Source organism: Pituophis catenifer, unplaced genomic scaffold (assembly GCF_029215685.1).
Source record: "Pituophis catenifer annectens isolate HBS135680 unplaced genomic scaffold, rPitCat1.0.hap2 SCAF_10, whole genome shotgun sequence".
NCBI classification, from domain to species: Eukaryota; Metazoa; Chordata; class Lepidosauria; order Squamata; family Colubridae; genus Pituophis; species Pituophis catenifer.
In genome coordinates this window covers 5168294-5191469 of record NW_027256890.1, presented here as the reverse complement: position 1 = coordinate 5191469, position 23176 = coordinate 5168294, and the positions used below count along the sequence as shown (strand labels likewise).

Sequence of the window (23176 nt, the reverse complement as noted above, 5' to 3'; positions counted from 1 at the left end):
GACGTCCAGCCCCAAAACCCTCCCTTTCCGTTCCCCACTCCCCTGCACTCATTGGCCATCTTCCAAGTCATTCTACCCCTAATCTACTCCAGCTCAAAGGAATTTCTCCCCTCCCATCCCATCTCCTAGGGGATATTATCTCCAGGGAAAATAAGTAGGTGAAAAGTCAAACGTCTCTTTCCAGACGCCTCCTCTTCTCCTTCTTATGTCAGCACTAGAGTAAATGCAGGATGAAGTGCTGACACCAGAGCCTTTCTAAGAGGCTGGGGAGGGCAAAAATAGCCTTCCCCAGTCCCCCAGAGGCCCTCCGGAGGCCGGAAACAGCCTTTGTCCTGACTTCCGGTAGGCCCAAAAGGCCCGAAAATCAGCTGGCCGGCGCGTGTATGCATGCCGGAGCTGAGCTCGCGTGCCCACTGATACGGCTCAGGTGGATCATGATTCTAGGAGAAGGGTGGGTGCTAACCTTCTACAAAAGTTTTGGGTTATGCTCTCCAGGTGCCCGACTCTGCTGGGTTTTGTTTTGTTTTGTTTCATTTTTAATAACCTGCTGGGATGAGAGCGTACTTGGGTGGGTAGGTGAGAAATTGGACTGAATATACACACTGATCAAAGTGTCTTCCTTGGAAATGTGGAGAGAGAGGGGAGAAAGGAGAGGAAAGCAGCTGATTACTGTTAATTTTTTTTTTTTTTTTTTTTGCTCTGGGAATTTCTGTTGGGAGCAAATTATTTACTAATCTGCCTCCATAGCTGCCAAAATGCTTCTCACTTGGGAAAGCACAACTTGCAGAAATTTCCAGTAATTCTGAAGCTCCCAGCTCTTCTTATCTGTGTGAGCCAGCCTCCCTGGTGGTCACATCCAGTTTCTATTGCATTAAAGAAGAACATTTTCTGAAGACCATTTTCTATTTTCTCCAGTGTGTTCTTCTGGATGTTTAATCAACATCCATAATGTTTTCCCGAGGTTTTCTGGATTTTTAATGTCCTCAATCAATATCCAGAATTCTTCCAAAGCTTTCTGGATTCTTAATGGCCTTCCTTGATCAATATCTAGAATTTTCCCTCCTAGGTTTTCTGGATGTTTAATGACCTTGATTAACGTCCAGAATTCTTCTAAAGCTTTCTGGATGTTTAATGGCCTTAATTAATGTCCAGAATTCTTCAAAGCAAGAGCTGTGTATAGAAGTTAGGGTTGCTATTCAAGCACGAGCTTGAGCCGAAATGTAGCTAGAAGGTTTGACAGTCTTGGATGGACGATTTCAATCTTACTCAAGGATGTGCTCAACTTTCAAATCAAAGGCAGGGAGGAATTTTAAGAAGCCCGTCTGCATTTAATGGTAGACGTCTGTCTTCCTTCCCCCTTGCTTTTCAGAAAAGATGACATTTATTTTACTCTTAGGTGAATTCTATCTCCATCGCAGACCCGGGGAAATCTCCCATTGTCAGAAAGAAAAAAAAATAGCTAAGCCAGTGATCAGGAGAAAGGAGAGAAAAACCAGACCATAAGTTCTTCAATTACATTCCTCCAATCCTAAAGAATACTTTGATAGTGGCTGTCCAGAATGATGCATCCGATAGAAACCATATTAGAATTTATTCCTGCCAAAGGAGAATATGAGTCTCTCTCTCTCTCTCCTAGGTTTTTTATGACCCTCCTTTTAAAGCCTCTTCCTTCCTCCCCTCGATCCAATACTAGTGTAGGAGGTTAGCACCCACCCCTCTCCTAGGAAAATGAAATATTCTAGGAAATATTTAAAAAGGCAGAATATTATACCTCCCTGGATGAGAAATGGAGAAACATGTTTTTTAAGGCAGGAAGCAGACTCACTCTTCATAGCCCCCACCCTCCTCAATAGCCCACAGCAGATGCCAGCATTTAAGAGAGAAAGAGATAGCTAGGTCTATTCATAAGCAAATGCCCTCACCCAAGATCCAACAAAGGTAGGATTAGCCTGCTACCCATCTGGCAACAGAACTTCCCACATGGCACCTGGGGAGATTGCATCACCCAGCAAGGCTCAACCAAGCCTGGGATTCAAAAGACAACCTACAAAGTTAGCCCTGAATAACCCCCATGGGAGTCTGACAACCAATCTCTCTCTCTCTCTCTCTCTCTCTCTCTCTCTCTCTCTCTCTCTCTCTCTCTCTCTCTCTCTCTCTCCCTCCCTCCCTCCCTCCCTCCCTCTCTCTCTCTCCTTAGTTCTAGGTTGCTTCTCTCCTTGATTACTTTCCACCCATTGCTTCTTGTCCTGCCCTCAAGTGCTTTGGAGAATAGCTTGACTCCCTCTTCTTTGGGGCGGCCCCTGAGATATTGGAAGGCTGCTATCACGTCTCCTCTAGTCCTTCTTTTCATCAAACTAGGACTGTCAGGGTGCTAATTAATCCCATTCTGCTTTTGGGTAATTGCACCTTGATTTAGAGACGTGGATTGAGACTTTTCCCTTGAAGCATACTTTTGCAAGAAAATAAACCCGAAGATATATTTTACTAAGAAAAACTCATTTATTTGTTATAAAGAAAATAAAACATCTCACCATCTAAATAATTACATTTTGGCAACGTTCCTGCCGGCCACCTCTCTGCGGCCAGACCTCTTGGCAGGAGAACAAAGAAAGATAGAAGAAAGAAAGTGAAGGAATGCGGACATGCGCAGTTAGCTTACTGATAAGAAACTTGGCAAGCTACGGAAAGTCTAAATGTCCAAAAATATGAGCTCGTCTGGTAAATACAAAAACGCAGTGAAAAGGACTCCAAGATCCCTCTCACAGTTACTGCTATTGAGCCAGGTACCACCTACACTGTACCTGTGCATTTGGTTTTTCTTCCCTAAATGTAGAACCTAATTAAACCATCTTTCTAAGCAGTCTCCATGTTTCCAGTGCCTTTCTCTCCACTTGGAACTGAATCCAGAGGGACATTTCTTCCAACACTAGCAAACCATCTCCTGGAAGGATTTATCTCCTATTTATTTCCTGCTCTAAATGCCTCCGTGTGCTGCTCTTTCATGGCGGTGGTGGGAAGCTTGTTGCAGTTTGCCTCTCATCTGTGTTGGAGCTCAGCAAATAAAAAATGCAGATGCCAGTCTTGTCACAGTAGGAATCTTTTCTCTGCTGGAGATCTCTGATTGTTCTGTCTAGTCATCGAGAGATAGGAGCTAAATTAATAATAAGCCAGGCTAAAATGGCAAGCAGCCGACACCTGGCCCCTAAAGCTGGGTTGGAGGCAGGAAAACAGACACATGCTTTAGTTACAGAACAGTGTTGGAAGGAACCTCGGAGGTCTTCTAGTCCAACCCTCTGCTCAAGCAGGAGAATCTATACAATCTCAGACGAGTGACTGTCCAGTCTCTTCTTAAAAACTTCCAGCGATGAAGCACCCACAACTTCTGGAGGCCAGCTGTTCCACTGGTTAATTGTCCTCACTGTTAGGAAGTTTCTCCTTAATTCCAGGTTGCTTCTTCTCCTTGATTAGTTTCCATCTATCTGGTTTCTTGCAGTGGTTTCTTGAAATCTAATTTTTTTTTACTACCGGTTCTGTAGGCGTGGCTTGGTGGGCGTAGTGTGGCTTGGTGGGCGTGGCTTGGTAGGTATGGCAGGGGAAGGATACTGCAAAATCTCCATTCCCACCCCACACCAGAGGTGGTAATTTGCAGGTTCTCTGAACTACTCAAAATTTCCACTACCGGTTCTCCAGAACCTGCTGAATTTCACCCCTGGTTTCTTGTTCTGCCTTCTGGCATTTTGGAAAATAACTTGACCCTCTCTTCTTTGTGGTTTGGGGCTGCCACAAAGAAGAAGGGGGGTGGGGCAAATTATTCTCCAAAGCACCAGAGGGCAGGACAAGAAATAATGGTTGGAAACTGATCAAAGAGAGAAGCAACCTGGAATGAAGGAGAAATTTCCCCACAGTGAGGACAATTAATCAGTGGAACAGCTTGCCACCAGAAATCTTGGGCGCTCCCATCACTGGAGGTTTTTAAGAAGAGACTGGACAGTCACTTGTCTGAGATTGTACAGGTTCTCCTGCTTGAGTAGAGGGCTGGACTAGAAGACCTCCAAGGTCCCATCCAGATTCTATTCTATTCTATTCTATTCTATTCTATTCTATTCTATTCTATTCTATTCTATTCTATTCTATTCTATTCTATTCTATTCTTTGTGGCAGCTCTTCAAATATTGAAATGCTGCTATCATGTCACTCCCAGCTCTTCTTTTCACTAGACTAGCCATATCCGATTCCTGCAACTCTTGTTCATATGTCTTAGTCTCCAGGCCCTTATTTTATCTACATGCACAAGTCTTGTCTAGATTCTCACCTGTCGTCTTTTGTTAGAGCATCTTTCACATCACTGGATCCACTTCAATGCAAAGGATCTGATTCTTTCTGAAGCCCTGTATGGGTAAGCCAGGTGCCCGGGAATCTTGTTGATCTCTACATTTGATTGTGGGACGGGAAGCAGAAAGGGGAAATTAGATCTGGTGGGTATGAACGGAGAGCCAGCGTGAGAGTAAGTAAGTAAGTAAGGAGCCTGGATAACTCAACAGACTAAAAGCCTGTTATTAACATTCAGCTGTCTGCAGTTACTGCAAGTTCGAATCTCCCCAGGCTCAAGGTTGACTCAGCCTTCCATTCTTTCTAAGGTAGGTAAATTGAGGACCCAGTTTGTGGGGGCAATAAGCTGACTTTGTATAAAATATACAAAAGTATGAAGGCTATTGCTTAACGCACTGTAAGCCGCCCTGAGTCTCCGGAGAAGGGCGGCATATAAATCTAATTAGGAAAAAAAAAAAGTAAGTAAGAGAATTCTCTTACTTCAAGCCAATTGTGGTTACCAATGGCAAAATTTGGCCTAGAGGATGGGACATCAGAATGATTTGAGTTTCAACCAGGTTAGCAAACTGAAGCCTAAGATCACTGATGATCTACCTCTTAATGTCATGAGGACCTTAAGCTCTTACGACCTTGGGCAAAAACATGATTGGCATTTTTCTTAGAGGGGAGGCATCATGGTTTCTTCAAGTGAGCCGCGATGGCGCAGTGGTTAGAGTGCAGTACTGCAGGCTACTTCTGCTGATCATCGGCTGCCAGCAGTTTGGCAGATCGAATCTCACCAGGCTCAAGGTTGACTCAGCCTTCCATCCTTCCGAGGTGGGTAGAATGAGGACCCAGATTGTTGGGGGCAAGAGGCTGACTTAGAGAGGATTGCAAAGCACTATGAAGCAGTATATAAGTCTAAGTGCTACTGCTACTGCTATTCTCCCCTTCCTTCCCTCCCTCCCTCCCTCCCTCCCTTCCTTCCTTCCTTCCTTCCTTCCTTCCTTCCTTCCTTCCTTCCATGGTGTGTAGTGTTATGCAGAATTGCAGAATTGCAAGCTAACTCTGCCCACTGCCAGGAGTTCGATCCTGACCAGCTCAGGGTTGACTCAGACTTTCATCCTTCCAAAGGTCAGTAAAATGAGGACCCAGATTGTTGGGGCCAACAGACTGACTGTAAACAGCTTAGAGAGGGCTGGAAAGCACTATGAAGTGGTATATAAGTCTAAGTGCTATTGCTATTGCTAAGTTGGCCACTGTCTTTCCAATCTAACCTGATGTCTCCAGGAGCTTTGAAACTGACTTGAGTTCTTGAGTGCTGGAGAACCGTTAAAAAGATGTGGTGGAATGGTTGAAAGCACCAGGCTAGAAACCAGAAGACCATGAGTTCTAGTCCTACCTTAGACCCAAAGACAACTGGGTGACTGAACTCGTCCTTTTCTCTCGGTCTTAAGAAGAAGAGGACAAGGACAGGCAACTTCCCACAAAAAAATGTGGTCAAGGAAACTGTAGAGACTTGTCTAGGCAGTTGCCAAGAGTCAAGATGGACTCAAAAGATACCGTATTTTTCCGTGTATAAGATGCTATTTTTTCTTTAAAATATATACTTGAAAATGGAGGGGTGTCTTATATACAGGTAGCCGAGAGGAGAAGGCGGGGCCTGTACCCTTCCTTCAGCTCTGCTGGACGAGCCTCTACCGTATATGCAGCTCTATCATTCCTCTCTATTGTAGTTGTTTCCTGTATCACATTGCCACTCTAGGTTTCATCTCTATTATTCCTGTGATGCATTTCCTGTCCTTATATTACTCACTCTCTGATAAGAGGGACTTCTTGCAGTGTGCTTACTTACTCTACATGAAACATGGGGGCATCCTATACATGGGGGCATCTTATCGACGGAAAAATACGGTATATCATTGTATATTCGATTTGAAAATTCGGCGTCAGGTGCAAAAAATGAGGACCATACGTTAAGTTGCAGATCGGAATATTTATTGCTCATGCCTATACACAAGAATCGAGTCAATTAAAGTTCAACACTAAATTTGCACCAGGTCAATGGAATTCAGGAAGAGCTGGATTCGGACAATTTGTGGCAATGTAACAACTCTAGGCTGATGACTTGTTTGACTCCACCTCCCAGCTCTGGCTGCTCCTTCTCCCGCATTTGGTGGCAATTCCATTAAACTTCCAGACGGATGGAACATCAAAAGTCTGTCGACTCAATGGTTCAAATCGGACACTGCTTTCCCAGTGTTTGATTCCCTTTCAGGATATATGGTGCTCAGGTTCCACTTTTCCATCCAGCAGGGTAATGATTTTTGCTTGACTTCCTAGAAAGATATTGCTGAAGATCTCCGTTTTGTTCCACGCCAGCATGCAAAGTTCATCTCTGTAAGTTTGCACTGGGCTGGTGGCCTTTCGCTAATTAAATTTAATTAGAAAGCCTCCTGGGATTATTATTAATTTTTTTTATTTTAAATATCCCTCACTGAGTAAGGATACGCGATCACGTTACGATTCCCACCTCCTCCTGAAATGTTAATTAGAGGAAGGACATGCTAGGGTTTGGAGAGAGAAAGAACTGCCTTGCAAACCTATAAAATAAACAGATTGATTTAATTTTAATCTGCTTTCATGGTGATGCATATTGATAACAGGTTTCTGTCTCCCAGGACTGGAGAAACCATAGACCGTAATAAGAATTTGAGGGTACATTATACAGTTTTAAATGGCTTATGTTTTGCTGGGCCACTCTCTTGCAAAATAATACCAAATCCGCCAGGAGAATCAGGGACTCGGAGTTATTTTCCATTTTCGACTTTCAATGAATAAAAGCTGATAAGACTATCTGAAGAAGAGTTGGGGAATCAAAATCAAGATAAGTCCATCCCGGGACTGAGCTTCATTTGTTCATTTCCACCTCCTATTCTAGGATAGACATCCTTTTGCGGTAAAAAGCCTCATCTTTGCAACACGCCAGGGTTGAATTTTTGACAATCGCTGAGTTACTCCTTAAAAGGCAAATGTTACCTCTTTTACCTTGATCCTAAAACTTGATCGATCAAAGGTTCAGTAGTTCAGCGGTTCGAATCCCTTGCAGAACCATGGTATGGGGGGACAACACAAAAAGCCAACTAAATGTGATGCGGAGGTTAGAAAACTGGCTTTTACATAGAGTCTGATGGTCTACCACAGGAGTCAGCAACCTGCAGCTCCGGAGCCTCATGCGGCTCTTTGGGCCCTCTGCTGTGGCTTCCTTTCAGGTGATCTCATCACTGGCTGGCCCCGCCCCTCGCCCTCCCCTCCCAGTCACTCCTCGCCTGGCCTGAGAAGGTAAAGGTGACAGCGGGGGATGGAGAAGCGGCCAGGGCAGAGACAGAGAGATACAGAGAGAGGGGGAGAGAGAGAGACATAGAGAGATACAGAGAGAGAGGGAGGGAGGGAGGGAGGGGGGAGAGAGAGATGTTGTGGTTCCTGGTGTTTTTTAACAACTGGTTCTCTGCCCTAAATGACCGGCTGGGTAGGCATGGCTGGGGGGGTGGGGGTGGGCTCATGTGACTGGTGGAAGTGAGTGACATTGAGTTGGCCACGCCCACCCAGATTTTGTGGCTCCCGGTGTTTTCTTTTCTGTGGGAAAAGGGTCCAAATGGCTCTTTGAGTATTCTAGGTTGCAGACCCCTGGTCTACCAGAATCATTGTCTTACAACATACAAATAATAGGGTTGGAAAATCTGGTTGTTTTTAATTATTTTTTGAACTCTAGGTTCCCAACAATTTTTCATTACCTGCACATGATAATTTTTGCAGATATTCCAGTGAATCATTTTGGCAATTGTATATATTTAGAATCAGATTGTGCAATCTTTTTTCATGAGCTGAGTATATGATGCACTATTTCTTCTCTTTTATTAGATGTTTAAAGCAAAAAATAATATGAACATATAGATTGCCATGTATAACATGGGCTCCTTGCTCCTACCAATCACCTGTGTCTGAAGTAAGCCAGATACTGTTAGAGAATTTAAATAGGGCATCATTTAAGGAAAGTATATATAGAAGAATATTATGTAAGTTCATTCAAGTACATTCAAGAAAGTTGTGGAGAGTCTTATCACTTAAAACAGGGTATCAAACTTGCGTCATCACATTGTCACGTGACCTATCGCAACTTTTTTCCCCTTCTAGCCCAACCCCTTGCTCAAGCAGGAGACCTCATGCCATTCTAGACAAATGGTTGCCCAATCTCCCCTTGAACGCCTCCAGTGATGGAGCATCCACAACTTCTGGAGGCAAGTCGTTCCACTGGTTTAATTTTCTCCCTGTTTAGGAAATTTCTCCTTAGTTCTGGATTGGTTCCCTCCTTGATTAGTTTCCATCCATTGCTTCTTGTCCTGCCTTGGAGAATAGGTGGACCCCAGTGGTGAAATCCAATTCTTTTTTACTACCGGTTCTGTGGGCATGGCTTGGTGGGCATGGTGTGGCTTGGTGGGTGTGACTTGGTGGGCGTAGCAGGGGAAGGATACTGCAAGAGCTCCATTCCCACTCCACTCCTGAGGGAAGGATATTGCAAAATCTCCATTCTCACCCCACTCTGGGGCCAGCCAGAATTCTCTGAATTGCTCAAAATTTCCGCTACCGGTTCTCCAGAACGTGTCAGACTCTGCTGTATTTCACCCCTGGTTGATCTCCCTCTTCTTTGGGGTAGCCCCTAAGATATTGGACCACTGCCATCATGTCACCCCTGGTCCTTCTTTTCATTAAACTAGACATACCCAATTTCTATAACCGTTCTTCGTATGTTTTAGCCTCCAGTCCGTGGTGAAATCCATTTACTTTCGCTACTGGTTCGTACACAGAACATCAAAAATGGGACATAATGAGTTCCAGTGGGTGGGCGGCGCCTCCTGTCACTGGCGCTACCAGTTTGTGCGAGCCAGATAGATCCGGCTGGATTTCACCCCTGCTCCAGTCCCCTAATCCTCTTTGTTGCTCTTCTCTGCTCTTTTTCCAAAGTCTCAACATCTTTTTTGTATTGTGGTGATAACAAAACATGATACAAGAGGTTCCTTAAGCCTCTCCAACTTCTCCAAAGCTGGAATTTGCAGACAAGGAACAAGCAAAGAGCTCTGGTGACATCGGCACTCTGAATTAATTTAGATTCACTGAGCCCATCTGGAGTGTCCAACCGATTTGGCCAAAACGAATTGATGGATTGATATGGTTCATTAAATCAGTTTGAATCGGTCTGGATTGACCTCGGGCCAGTGTGCTTGGTTTTTGTTCTTGTTTTTTTTTGCTTGATGGGCTTTCACCGAATTAGGTCCCAAGCCGTTTGACGGAGCAGGATTGGTGTTATTCAAACGGATTCGAATAATCGCATCGCGTTCAGTTGGCTTTCTGAATCTGTTCGAAGGGGAGAGAATCGGAGGCCGGAAATGAAGTGGAGAAAACTTTCTAGCACGTTCTTCAACCTATTTTGCCGTATCCTCCAGCTGCTTTGATCTTCTCGCCTGCTCCCTGCCGAAATAATAGTTTTTCAAAGAAAGTCAAGTCAAATTGTTTTTTCATTCTTTCATTCTTTCCACACACAAAAAAAGAGGAGCCTCTGATGATTAGAAAAGGAGACAGGTGAAGTCAGCTGAGAACACAACTGGCCCTTTAGTGATGTTTCTGCACTTTGCCACCCAGCTGTTCCACTTTTCACAACACTTAAGTGACAATTTCACAGCCATTACCAGCCTGCAGTAATGATGGGCCGAGAGATTATGTGTGAACCGGTTGTAAACCACAAAATACTGGGACAAAGCCACAGGCAACGGTTAAAAAACAAACATTGGGAATAAATAGCTTACTAAAAGCTTGCATTTTTTTAATGGCACAGTCTGAAGCCTTCTGAGCACCCCAGTCAACGTGGTATTTAGTGGAAGAAGAATCGTTAATACAAAACCACAATTTTTGGCGGTTCAACTTCAGTTTTAATAGCAGACACAACTTTAAGTTTTAGGAAGAGTCCTATTCTAGGAGAGAAGTTTTGCCTCTGAGTTTGTTTTCGGGAGAATTCAACGGTTTTCCATGGTGTTTACTGCAGAAAAGAAGTTCAAAAATATGATACTCATGCAGGTTACTCCTTGACTTATAACCATTCGTTTACTGACCGTTTGGAATGACAATGGCACTGGGGAAAAAAAGGGGTCAGCGGGTTAGCCGTTTTGATTTGAACACGTGGGGTCCTTGGTACTCTCTGAGCCTAAGCAAGGAATCACCTCCCATCAACACCCAACGGGGCAAGCCACTTGTCTATAAACAAAGAGCTAACCCCACAGCCTCCTAGTGTTGATGATGTTACTTAGTTGGGTAGATGATGTTACCAAGGAAGGAAAGAAGGAAGGAAGGAAGGAGAAAAAGGAAAGAAAGGAGGAGGGGAGGAAGGGAGGGAGAAAAAGGGAAGGGAGGAAGGAACTTCGTAAAGTCACCCACGCTCTTGTCATCTCTCGCCTGGATTACTGCAATGCCCTCTACATAGGGCTGCCCTTGGGGTGCACCCGGAGGCTCCAGCTGGTCCAAAATGTAGCCATGCGGGTTGTTACAGGAGCTTCCCGTTACTCTCATGTTACACCTCTCCTGCGCGAGTTGCACTGGTTACCAGTGGTCCTCCGGATCTGCTTCAAGGTGCTGGTGCTTACCTATAAAGCCCTTCATGGCATGGGCCCAGGGTACTTGCAGGAGCACCTACTTCCAGCCTCTCACCGACCAGCGCGCTCGCATAGGGCAGCCCTCCTCTGGGTGCCGACAGCCAGGCAATGTCGACTGATGGCGCCCAGGATGAGGGCATTCTCTGTGAGCGCGCCGACCCTCTGGAATGGTTTACCCACCGGGCTCTGCACGGCTCCCAACCTCCGCTCCTTCCACAAGGACCTAAAGACGTGGCTTTTTAAACAAATCGCCTGACCTGCAGGGTGTATTTAGTTTGGTTTTAATATGGGTTTTAATTTTTTTTTTTTTATTTGATTTATATGCCGCCCTTCTCCGGAGACTCAGGGCGGCTTACAGTGAGTTAAGCAATAGCCTTCATACTTTTGTATATTTATACAAAGTCAGTTTATTGCCCCCACAAACTGGGTCCTCAATTTACCTACCTTAGAAAGGATGGAAGGCTGAGAACCTTGAGCCTGGCGAGATTCGATCTTACTTTAATTGCAGACAGCTGGTGTTAAATTACAGTGCCTTTGTCTGCAGAGCTATCCAGGCTCCTTAATTGTTGTATTTTTAATTTATCTAAATTAATTTATTTTTACTGTTCTATGGTTTTAATCCTTTGTGAGCCGCCCCGAGTCCTTCGGGAGAAGGGTGGCATGTAAATTTGACCAAATTGGGGAGGGTGCAGGGATGGGATTCAGCCGCTTCGGACCAGTTCAGGAAAACCGGATGCTAATTTTACATCTGGGTTCGTCGAACCGGTAGTTGCAAGGACTGGCTGGCCCCGCCCACCCCTCCCCTCCCCTCCCAGGAATCTCCATATGGCTCATTTTGGATACCAGGTAAGTGCAGCACCCACATGGAGGTTCTGGGAGGGTGAAAAATGGGCCTCCCAGAAGTCTGGAAATGGGCCCATTTCTGGCCTCTGGGGCACTTCCAGAGCCTGGGAGAGGCCGTTTTTGCCCTCCCAGAGGCTCGAGGAAAGTCTCTGGAGCCTGGGGAGGGCAAAAACACCCTCCTTGCCATGGTGCAGTAGGCCAAGTAGGCCATGCCTACCATGGCTACACCCACCCAGCAACTGGGCAGAGAACCAGTTGCTAAAATTTTTAAATCCCACCCCTGGGAGAGAGGGAGGGAGGGAGGGAGGGGAGGAAGGAAGGAAGGAAGGAAGGAAGGAAGGAAGGAAGGAAGGAATAGTTGTTGATGTTCGGTAATCAAATGTCTACAAGAAAACCACCAAGTTCAGAGAGCACCAAGGAACCCACACAGTCCCCAAAGATCCTCACCCCTGTTCTGAGCGATACCTGTGGCTAGTTGTTATAACCTGTAGGCCACACCACCATTCCGGAATCCCTTGCCACAAATGCAAGAAACGAGGAAAGGATTTAACGTTGTATTCCTTTAGTAAGGAAGTGCGCATCAACTCAAACCTTATGAGAATTTACCACAGTTCTCATCCTCCTCTGGGGAAAATACGTATGGAGACCCTACCTCTTTTGTCAGACAGATAGATAACGAGCATCAACGGTGGTGAGGAATGCAGAAACATATCTTTGATAGCCTCTTGGGTGTTATCTCCCACCTTCCGCTTTTCTGTGCCAGGCAGAGAAATAAACCGTTCAATTCAAGGGAGTGTTTAAGCCCCAGTGAAAGGTGTATAAGGCCCTGCACAGGTAATCTGGCTTTTATTATATTCTCGTTCTTTTTTTTCCATATCGCCTGTTGTCTGTCTTGAGAGACACCGCGTTTTTGAAGGGACAGTAATGAGGAACACAATCAAACTATTGTCCAAAGCACCAGAGGGTAGAAGAAGAAGCAATGGGTGGAAAGTAATCAAGGAGAGAAGCAACCTAGAACTAAGAAATTTCCTGACAGTGAGAACAATTAATCAGTGGAACAACTTGCCTGCAGAAATTGTGAATGCTCCAATACTGGAAGTTTTTAAGAATATGTTGGGTAACCATTTGTCTGAAGCGGTATAGGGTTTCCTGCCTGGGCAGGGGGTTGGACTAGAAGACCTCCAAGGTCCCTTACAACTCTGTTATTCTATTCTATTCTATTCTATTCTATTCTATTCTATTCTATTCTACTCTACTCTACTCTACTCTACTCTACTCTACTCTACTCTACTCTACTCTACTCTACTCTACTCCATTCCATTCCATTCCATTCCATCCTAATTTCTATTCTATTCTATTCTATTCTATTCTATTCTATTCTATTCTATTCTATTCTATTCTACTCTACTCTACTCTACTCTACTCTACTCTACTCTACTCTACTCTACCCTACCCTACCCTACCCTACCCTACCCTACCCTACCCTACTCTATTTTAATCAGTGGAACAACTTACCTCCAGAAGTTGTGAATGGTTCAACACCGGAGGCTTTTAAGAAGAGATTGGATAACCATTTGTCTGAAGTGGTGTAGGGCAGAGGTCTTCAAACTTGGCAGATTGTGGACTTCAACTCCCAGAATTCTGCAGCCAGCTATGCTATGCTGGCTGGAGAATTCTGGGAGTTGAAGTCCACAAGTCTTAAAGCTGCCAACTTTGAAGACCTCTGGTGTAGGGTTTCCTGCCTAAGCGGGAGGTTGGACTAGAAGATCTCCAAGGTCCCTTCCAATTCTATTCTTTTCTATTCTATTCTATTCTATTCTATTCTATTCTATTCTATTCTATTCTATTCTATTCTATTCTATTCTATTCTATTCTATTCTATTCTATTCTACTCTACTCTACTCTACTCTACTCTATTCTAATCAGTAGAATTACTTGCCTCCAGAAGTTGTGGGCGCTCCAACACTGGAGGTTTTTTAAGTAGATATTGGACAACCATTTGTGGTGTAGGTTTTCCTGCCTGAGCAGGGAGTTGGACTAGAAGACCTCCAAGGCCCCTTCCAACTCTGTTATTGTACAATGAAAGATTTGATGGAGCAATTGGAAAGAAAAGCCATTTCCTGTCGCGTTATTAATCTAGTTTCTTCTTTCTCCCAGGGTGAAGGTGAAGAGAGGGGTGAAAATTTTCAGCATCCGAGCCAGCAACCCGTACATTTGGGAAGTCCAAAAGAGTGTGGATTATTTTGGGAAGAATTCCCCGGCGGTGATATTTTGCCAGAGAAAAACAGCTGGAAAAAGGTAGGCCTTGGTTTTGATTTCGGAGGATTCCTTCTGAACAATTTTCGGATCATAGCTGAGATTGTTTACATACAGTAGTGGCTAAAATTGTGGAAACTTTTTGGGAAAAGTGTGTTTTCTAAAACTAGCTAATAATAGCACATTTTTTGGAGTAGTACCATAAAATTATATATCAATGGAAAGGTAATTTAATCAAGAATGTAATGCAATAACTTTTATGAAGGATTTGCTATTAGAATAGCAGTTACAGTATAAAGAAGAAAAGTGAAACACGTAGAAAAAACGAGATATACAAAAATGATCACCATGTCAGTTAATACTTCGTTGGGTAACTGAATGACGGCCTTACAATGTCTGAACAGCTTGGTTTCTCCGGGGTCCTTTTTTGTGGGTTTTTGCTAGCAGTGACAAACTTGCCTACAGGTTTACGGGCGTTTTTTGAGTCTAGAAACCAAATATTGCAGAGGAGCACCTGGGAGAAAGATGCCAGATCAAGGCCTGGTGAAGACTACGCTAATGGCCCAAATTGTGGAAACCTTTTGGGAAAAGTGTATTTTCTAAAACTAGCTAATAACACCACTTTCTTTTGGAGAAGTAGCATAAAATTATACATCAATGGGAAGGTAATTTAATCGAGAACGTTATGCAATAACTTTTATGAAGGATTTGCTATTAGAATAGCAATTATAGTATAAAGAAGAAAAGTGAAACACATAGAAAAAACGAGATATACAAAAATGATCCCCATGTCAGTTAAACCTTAGTTGGGTAACGTTTAGCGTGAATTACGGCCTTACAACGTCTTCCCATGGAGGGAACCAAATCTTTTAGTTCTGCAGCTGTTATAACGTGAAACCAAGATTGAAGGATGGCTTCTATTAACTGGGTTTTATTGCTGGGTGGCTTCTGACTAACAAGTTTCTTTAGTCAGCTCCAGGGGTGAAATGCTCCCGGTTCGGACCGGATCACCCGATCTGGTAGCGATGGAGGCGGGTGGTTCGGAGAACTGGTAGCAAAAATCCCTGCCCACCCCCCACCCCCCATTGCAATCATCAGAGGCTTTTTTTAAAAAATTTTAAAAGCATTTTTTCTGCCGAAAATATGCTTTTAAAAGTTTTAAAAAAAAGCCTCTGATGATCACGCGGCTCAGCTGGAATCATCAGAGGCTTTAAAAAAAGAAAAAGCCTCTGCCGATCAGGCAAGTAAGCTGGGATCGTCAGAGGCTTTAAAAGCATTTTTTCCCAACCTCTTCAGCTGGAGAGGTTGTAGAAAAAATGGTTTTAAAAGTAAAAAAAAAAGCCTCTGATGATCGCGTGGCTCAGCTGAGCAATGGTGGTGGGGGGGAGTGGGGGGCAGGGATTTTTGCTACCAGTTCTCTGAACCACCCGCCACCATCGCTACCGGATCAGGCATCCGGTCTGAACCGGGAACATTTCACTCCTGGTATTAAATATCCTTAGTCGCGGACAGTGATAGGCCATCCAGAAGCTTCCTCATGTGCACATTGGACTCTCTGACCAGAATTTAGAGGTTTAGGTGCATAACAGTTCAACTTGAGTGGTGAAATGTCAGAGGGAAGCTGTTTGGAAGTCAGGAAAAGAGTGACTTATAACTAGCCACAGAGATTTCAGGTCAAATTGTCTCCAGAGAGCAAACCCCACCTCCTCTACCATTGATGACCTTACTCAGTTGGGTAATGAAACATCTACAAGGAAACAGACAAGCTCCGAGAATACCAAGGGCCCCACAATCCTCCTCCATTCCATAAGCCTCACTTCCTTCTAGCACTGATGATGTTACCTAGTTTGGTAATGAAATGTCTACCAGAAAACCACCAAGCTCAGAGAGCACCAAGGACCTGACAATTCTTCTCCTTCTCCTTCTTCTCCTTCTCCTTCTCCTTCTCCTTCTCCTTCTCCTTCTCCTTCTCCTTCTCCTTCTCCTTCTCCTTCTCCTTCTCCTCCTTCTCCTTCTCCTTCTCCTCCTCCTCCTCCTCCTTTTTCTCCTCCTTCTCCTTCTCCTCCTTCTCCTTCTCTCCTTCTCCTCCTTCTCCTCCTCCTCCCCCCTCCTCCTCCTCTCTGCAAACCCCACTTCCTTCTAGCACTGATGATGATACCTAGTTTGGTAAGGAAATGTCTACCAGAAAACCACTAAACTCAGAGAGCACCGAGGACCTCACAATTCTCCTTCTCCTTCTCCTTCTCCTTCTCCTTCTCCTTCTCCTTCTCCTTCTCCTTCTCCTTCTCTTCTCCTTCTCCTTCTCCTTCTCCTTCTCCTCCTCCTCCTCCTCCTCCCCCCCTCCTCCTCCATCCCTCCTCCTCTTTGCAAACCCCACTTCCTTCTAGCACTGATGATGATACCTAGTTTGGTAAGGAAATGTCTACCAGAAAACCACTAAACTCAGAGAGCACTGAGGACCTCACAATTCTCCTTCTCCTTCTCCTTCTCCTTCTCCTTCTCCTTCTCCTTCTCCTTCTCCTTCTCCTCCTCCTCCTCCTCCTTTTTCTCCTCCTTCTCCTCCTTCTCCTTCTCTCCTTCTCCTCCTTCTCCTCCTCCTCCCCCCTCCTCCTCCTCTCTGCAAACCCCACTTCCTTCTAGCACTGATGATGATACCTAGTTTGGTAAGGAAATGCCTACCAGAAAACCACTAAACTCAGAGAGCACCGAGGACCTCACAATTCTCCTCCTCCTCCTCCACCTCCTCCTCCCCCCTCCTCCTCCATCCCTCCTCCTCTCTGCAAACCCCACTTCCTTCTAGCACTGATGATGATACCTAGTTTGGTAAGGAAATGTCTACCAGAAAACCACTAAACTCAGAGAGCACTGAGGACCTCACAATTCTCCTTCTCCTTCTCCTTCTCCTTCTCCTTCTCCTTCTCCTTCTCCTTCTCCTTCTCCTTCTCCTTCTCCTCCTCCTCCTCCTCCCCCTCCCCCTCCTCCTCCTCCCCCCTCCTCCTCCATCCCTCCTCCTCTCTGCAAACCCCACTTCCTTCTAGCACTGATGATGATACCTAGTTTGGTAAGGAAATGTCTACCAGAAAACCACTAAACTCAGAGAGCACTGAGGACCTCACAATTCTCCTTCTCCTTCTCCTTCTCCTTCTCCTTCTCCTTCTCCTTCTCCTTCTCCTTCTCCTTCTCCTTCTCCTTCTCCTCCTCCTCCTCCTCCCCCTCCCCCTCCTCCTCCTCCCCCCCTCCTCCTCCCCCCCCTCCTCCTCTCTGCAAACCCCACTTCCTTCTAGCACTGATGATGATACCTAGTTTGGTAAGGAAATGTCTACCAGAAAACCACTAAACTCAGAGAGCACCGAGGACCTCACAATTCTCCTCCTCCTCCTCCACCTCCTCCTCCTCCCCCTCCTCCCCCTCCTCCTCCTCCTCCTCCCCCCTCCTCCTCCCCCCTCCTCCTCTCTGCAAACCCCACTTCCTTCTAGCACTGATGATGATACCTAGTTTGGTAAGGAAATGTCTACCAGAAAACCACTAAACTCAGAGAGCACCGAGGACCTCACAATTCTCCTTCTCCTCCTCCTCCTCCTCCTCCTCCTCCTCCTCCTCCTCCTCCTCCTCCTCCTCCTCCTCCTCCTCCTACTCCTCCTCCTCCTCTCTGCAAACCCCACTCCCTTCTAGCAGTGATGATGTTACCTGGTCGGATAATGAAACGTCTACAAGAAAATACAACTAAATTCAGAGAACTGCAAGGACCCCACATTCCTCCTCCTCTCCATAAACTCCACTCCCTTCTAGCCCTGATGATCAATGGTCGCATTCAGCCCGTTCAGACCAGTTTGGACGAACCAGTAGTGGCGACCTGCACTATGCCGTCCTATTTAGCCATGTTTTCTAAGCCGTGTGTGCATGCATGCAAGCCACGCGTGTGAGCAAAGCGCATGCGTGGAAGGCCACCCGCATGCACGGAAGGCTGCGCGCATGTGCAAAAGGCACACATGCACTCACATTTTCGGTGCGCGGCAAACTGGTGGTAAAATTACGTGAAACCCACCTCCGCTGATGATGTTACTCAGTCGGGTAATGAAATGTCTGCAAGGAAAAAGCCAAATTCACAGAGCACCAAGGACCCCACAGTCCCCCGAAATAACTCACCCCTTTTCTGAGAGGTTACCCATTGCTGGTTGTTACAACCTGTAGGCCATATGCATCTCTCTGGAATTTCTTGCCACAAATTATGCTGCAAGAATAATTTGCACAGGTTTGCCTAGTGCACCAATTGCGACCCTACTTGGATCAGGAGGCTCTCCTCATGGTCACTCATGCCCTTGTCACCTCACGGTTAGATTATTGCAATGTGCTCTACATGGGGCTACCTTGAAAAGTGTTCGGAGACTACAGTGGGTCCAGAATGCAGCCGCGCAAGCTGTCGTGGGTGCACCTGGGTACACCCACATTACACCAATTCTCCGTGAGCTGCACTGGCTCCCTATTGGTCTCCGGTCACAATTCAAGGCGTTGGTTATTACCTTTAAAGTCCTACATGGCTCAGGGCCAGGTTATCTTTGAGACCGCCTTCTGCCGCATAGCTCCCAGCGACCGGTAAGATCCCACAGAGTTGGTCACCTCCGGGTCCCGTCAGCTAAACAGTGCCGGCTGGCAGGCCCGCGGGGGAGAGCCTTCTCTGTGGCTGCCCCAGCTCTCTGGAACCAGTTACCTCCTGAGGTCCGGACTACCCCCACCCTATTGGCCTTCCAAAAAGCGGTGAAGACCTGGCTTTTCCAGCAGGCCTGGGGCCGTTGATCTCACTGTTGCGATCTGGCGCGATCCGACCATGAATGGTGTGAATGGGTTTTAATTGTTTTAATTTTTAATGTTTTTATATATGGTTTTTAAATGCATTGTAAGCTGCCTTGAGTCTTCGGAGAAAGGCGGCATACAAGTTGAACAAATAAATAAACAAAAGGAAAGGATTTCATGTTGTATTCTTTTTTTTCCTCCCCTCCTGATGTTTTGATTCCCAGCAACTTGTGTTGGACATCAGCTTCCAGAATTCCCCAGCCAGCAATTTTAAGATGCATGGACTTTTAATCTCCCAGAATTCCCCTGGGGAATAGAGCATACTCTCTGGGGAACTCCGCACATTTTAAAATTGCTGGGCTCGAGAAATGCTGAGTTAAGAGAATGAGGGGGGGGAAGGAAAAAGTGTGTGGCATTTTTTTGTGTGTGTGTTTGTGTGAACGTGCACACACCTATATGGGGTGGGGGTGGGGGTAGGGAGGGAAGATGCTTTGAATTTTGTCCAGCTCCCTTGTACCGTCTCTTCAAATTAAGAGCTTTAAAAGATGAATGCCTGGCTAATTGCAATCCTTGGTTTGTAGCTTGAACTCTCCAGGAGGAATTAAAAATGCTTCCTCGTCAATCTTGTTAGTGAATTTTTTCAAGCCATGTTTCAAGATGTAGATTTATAGCTCCTCTGCTTTGTTTCTCCTCCCGCCCCGGCGATGTGAGACTCGTCTCTTGAAGCAGTCAGCATTTTGGAAGCTGGCTTATTCCGTTAGGACACTGTGGTGGAGAGCCCATCTCTGATTTTCCCCTATTCCGGGATAAAGCCATCCCTGCGGATTTTATTCCGCGAGTCGTTGCTGATTCTAGGGGATGTTGCTCATCTCAGTTTCAAGGCCGTTGAGCCAGCGCCATCCAAAGACATTTCCGTGGTCATGTGGCCAGCATGACGATACAGAGCACTGTTTCCTTCCCACCGAAGTGGTACCTATTTATCTACTCGCATTTGTGTGCTTTCGAACAGCTAGGTTGGCAGGAGCTGGAGTGAGGACGGGAGCTCACCCTGTCACGTGGCACTCAGGTCGCGAACCTGAGCTGCTGGGTTTTCCAGGTGACAAGCCCAGTGTCTTAACCACTGAGCCACCGCGCCACCTGGAACGAAAGTGATCCATTTTCCCCAAGACTTCCAATGGACTGGCACTCGGCCCACCCTCTACCCAAAGCTTTGGAGAGACTGTCCCACTAATCCACCCATCCATGTCCATTTATGATGTCTTTGGATGACTCCTGCCTTGAAGAAAGGGTACAGGGAGTCCTCATTTAGTGACCAGTCATTATTTGATGAGTCCTGCCTTGAAGAAAAGGTACAGGGAGTCCTCGTTTAATGGCCAGTCATTATTTGATGAGTCCTGCCTTGAAGAAAGGGTACAGGGAGTCCTCGTTTAGTGATCAGTCATTATTTGAAGGAAGGGTACAGGGAGTTTTGGTTTAATGACCAGTCATTATTTGATGAGTCCTGCCTTGAAGAAAAGGTACAGGGAGTCCTCGTTTAATGACCAGTCATTATTTGATGAGTCCTGCCTTGAAGAAAAGGTACAGGGAGTACCTTCCTCTCTGTAGCAGCCCCTCAAATATTGGAAGACTGCTATGATGTCTCCCCTGGTCCTCCTCTTCACTAAACTAGCCATGCCCAGTTCCTATAACTGTTCTTCGTTGTTTTAGCCTCCAGTCCCCTCATCATCCTGGTTGCTCTTCTCTGCACTCTTTCTAGAGTCTCAACCTCTTTTTTTATAGTGTGGTGACCAAAACTGGACGCAGGATTCCTCCTCTATCTTTGAAGAAATCAGAGCTATAAAAGGGCAACTTTAATTAACTCGAGACCTCTGTGTCATCGGTGGTTTTCAATGGATCGAGGGAAACAGCCTTCGTAAATGCTACCTCGCTAACGACAGGTGTAATTTCCCAGTCGAAAGGGAAACTCACACAAGTGACAATCAGCCAGGCGGTGTGAAACGTCACTCTTATTGGTATTTTCAAATATATCACTCTTTCTGTTTGCAGACGCTCGGAGTGCAAAACCCTTATTGTAATAAGATTAACATACCAATATTATCAGAAGCAGCAGGGTGTTTTAGAATGAATATTAACTGCAAATATTATGGTTTGGCATTGGAATAGCTAATTAAGCCCATCTGTCAAATAGCATTTGGAATTTTTTTTCTCACCCCTAAAATCCCCCCGAAAGCTATATTTATCAGTTTGGGATAACGTTCCAAATCTTGAAGGGAACATTTTTGTTTTTCCAAATATTCTCTAGTGGGGTTCAAAAGAATGGGCGACTCCCTTTGGTCAAAAAAATAGTCTGGGGTATGTGTATGTGGGATGAGAAACAAAGACGGTCAAACGTAGGGGTGAAATCCAGCTGGTTCTGACAGGTTCTGGAGAACCGGTAGTGGAAATTTTGAGTCATTCGGAGAACCGGCAAATACCACCTCTGGCTGACCCCAGAGTGGGGAGGGAATGGGGATTTTGCGGTATCCTTCCCCCAGGAGTGGGGAGGGGATGGGGATTTTGTAGTATCCTTCCCCCAGGAGTGGGGAGGGAATGGAGATTTTGCAATATCCTTCCCCCAGGAGTGGGGAGGGAATGGAGATTTTGCAGTATCCTTCGTCTGGAGTGGAGAGGGAATGGAGATTTTGCAATATCCTTTCCCCAGGAGTGGGGTGGGAATGGCAATTTTGCAGTATCCTTCCCCCAGGAATGGGGTGGGAATGGGGATTTTGCAATATCCTTCCCCTGGAGTGGGATGGGAATGGGGATTCTGCAATATCCTTCCCCTGGAGTGTGGTGGGAATGGAGATCTTGCAGTATCCTTCCCCTGGAGTGGGATGGGAATGGGGATTCTGCAATATCCTTCCCCTGGAGTGTGGTGGGAATGGAGATTTTGCAGTATCCTTCCCCCAGGAGTGGGGAGGGAATGGAGATTTTGCAGTATCCTTTCCCTGGAGTGGGATGGGAATGGGGATTTTGCAGTATCCTTCCTCTGCCACGCCCACCAAGCCACGCCATGCCATGCCATGCCATGCCACGCCCACCAAGCCACGCCTACAGAACCGGTAGTAAAAGAATTTGGATTCCACCGCTGGTCGAACAGCTGAGTTGTCTTTCCTCCTTCTGCTCCAACTACATTTGGTTTCAAACATGGATTTCGACTCTTCCTGAGCTTGAAGTTTTACAGATGTGCTTGCTGGGTATTCTTGAAGATTCATAGCAAAAGAAAGAGATCCAAACCAAGGAAGATAGAAAAAATCTTTTTTTTTTTTTAGAAATTCCGATCTTGTTGACAGTATCTGGGTGAATTAAAAGGAGTGAGAACATAGATGGCCACAAGTGAGACAAATGATAATGTCATCATATAAACATCACGACTCTGATATCAAGATTAGAGGATAAAAAGGAGGAGGAGGAAAAGAAAAAAGAAGAATAATTAGGGATGACATAATAGGAATGTTTCAGTATTTGAGGGTCTGCCACAAAGAAGAGGGGGGGTCAAATTTTTCTCCAAAGCACTAAAAGGCAGAACAAGAAGCAATGAATGGAAACTAATCAAGGACAGAAGCAACCTGGAATGAAGGAGAAACTTCCCAACAGTGAGGACAATTAACCAGTGGAACAGCTCGCCTCCAGAAATCGTGGGCACTCCATCACTGGAGGGTTTTAAGAAGAGACTGGACATCCGTTTGTCTGAGATTGTATAGGTTCTCCTGCTTGAGCAGGGGGCTGGACTAGAAGACCTCCAAGGTCCCTTCTATTCTATTCTATTCTATTCTATTCTATTCTATTCTATTCTATTCTTCCAGCTCATTCTGTTCTGTTCTGTTCTGTTCTGTTCTGTTCTGTTCTATTCTATTCTATTCTATTCTATTCTATTCTATTCTATTCTTCCAGCTCATTCTGTTCTGTTCTGTTCTGTTCTGTTCTGTTCTATTCTATTCTATTCTATTCTATTCTATTCTATTCTATTCTATTCTATTCTATTCTTCCAGCTCATTCTGTTCTGTTCTGTTCTGTTCTGTTCTGTTCTGTTCTGTTCTATTCTATTCTATTCTATTCTATTCTATTCTATTCTATCCTTCCAGCTCATTCTGTTCTGTTCTGTTCTATTCTATTCTATTCTATTCTATTCTATTCTATTCTATTCTATTCTATTCTATTCTTCCAGCTCATTCTGTTCTGTTCTATTCTATTCTATTCTATTCTATTCTATTCTATTCTATTCTATTCTATTCTAT

The 23176-nt window shown here is 45.3% G+C and overlaps 1 protein-coding gene across 1 annotated transcript in view; it reads left to right on the top strand.

Moving 5' to 3' along the window:
• Positions 1 to 23176, top strand: part of LOC139321762 (transmembrane protein 132D-like) — a 349743-nt gene that overhangs the window by 98890 nt on the left and 227677 nt on the right. Inside the window, 1 exon segment of the mRNA XM_070950632.1 lies at positions 14010 to 14150. Within this exon segment, the coding sequence (XP_070806733.1) occupies positions 14010 to 14150 (141 nt within the window).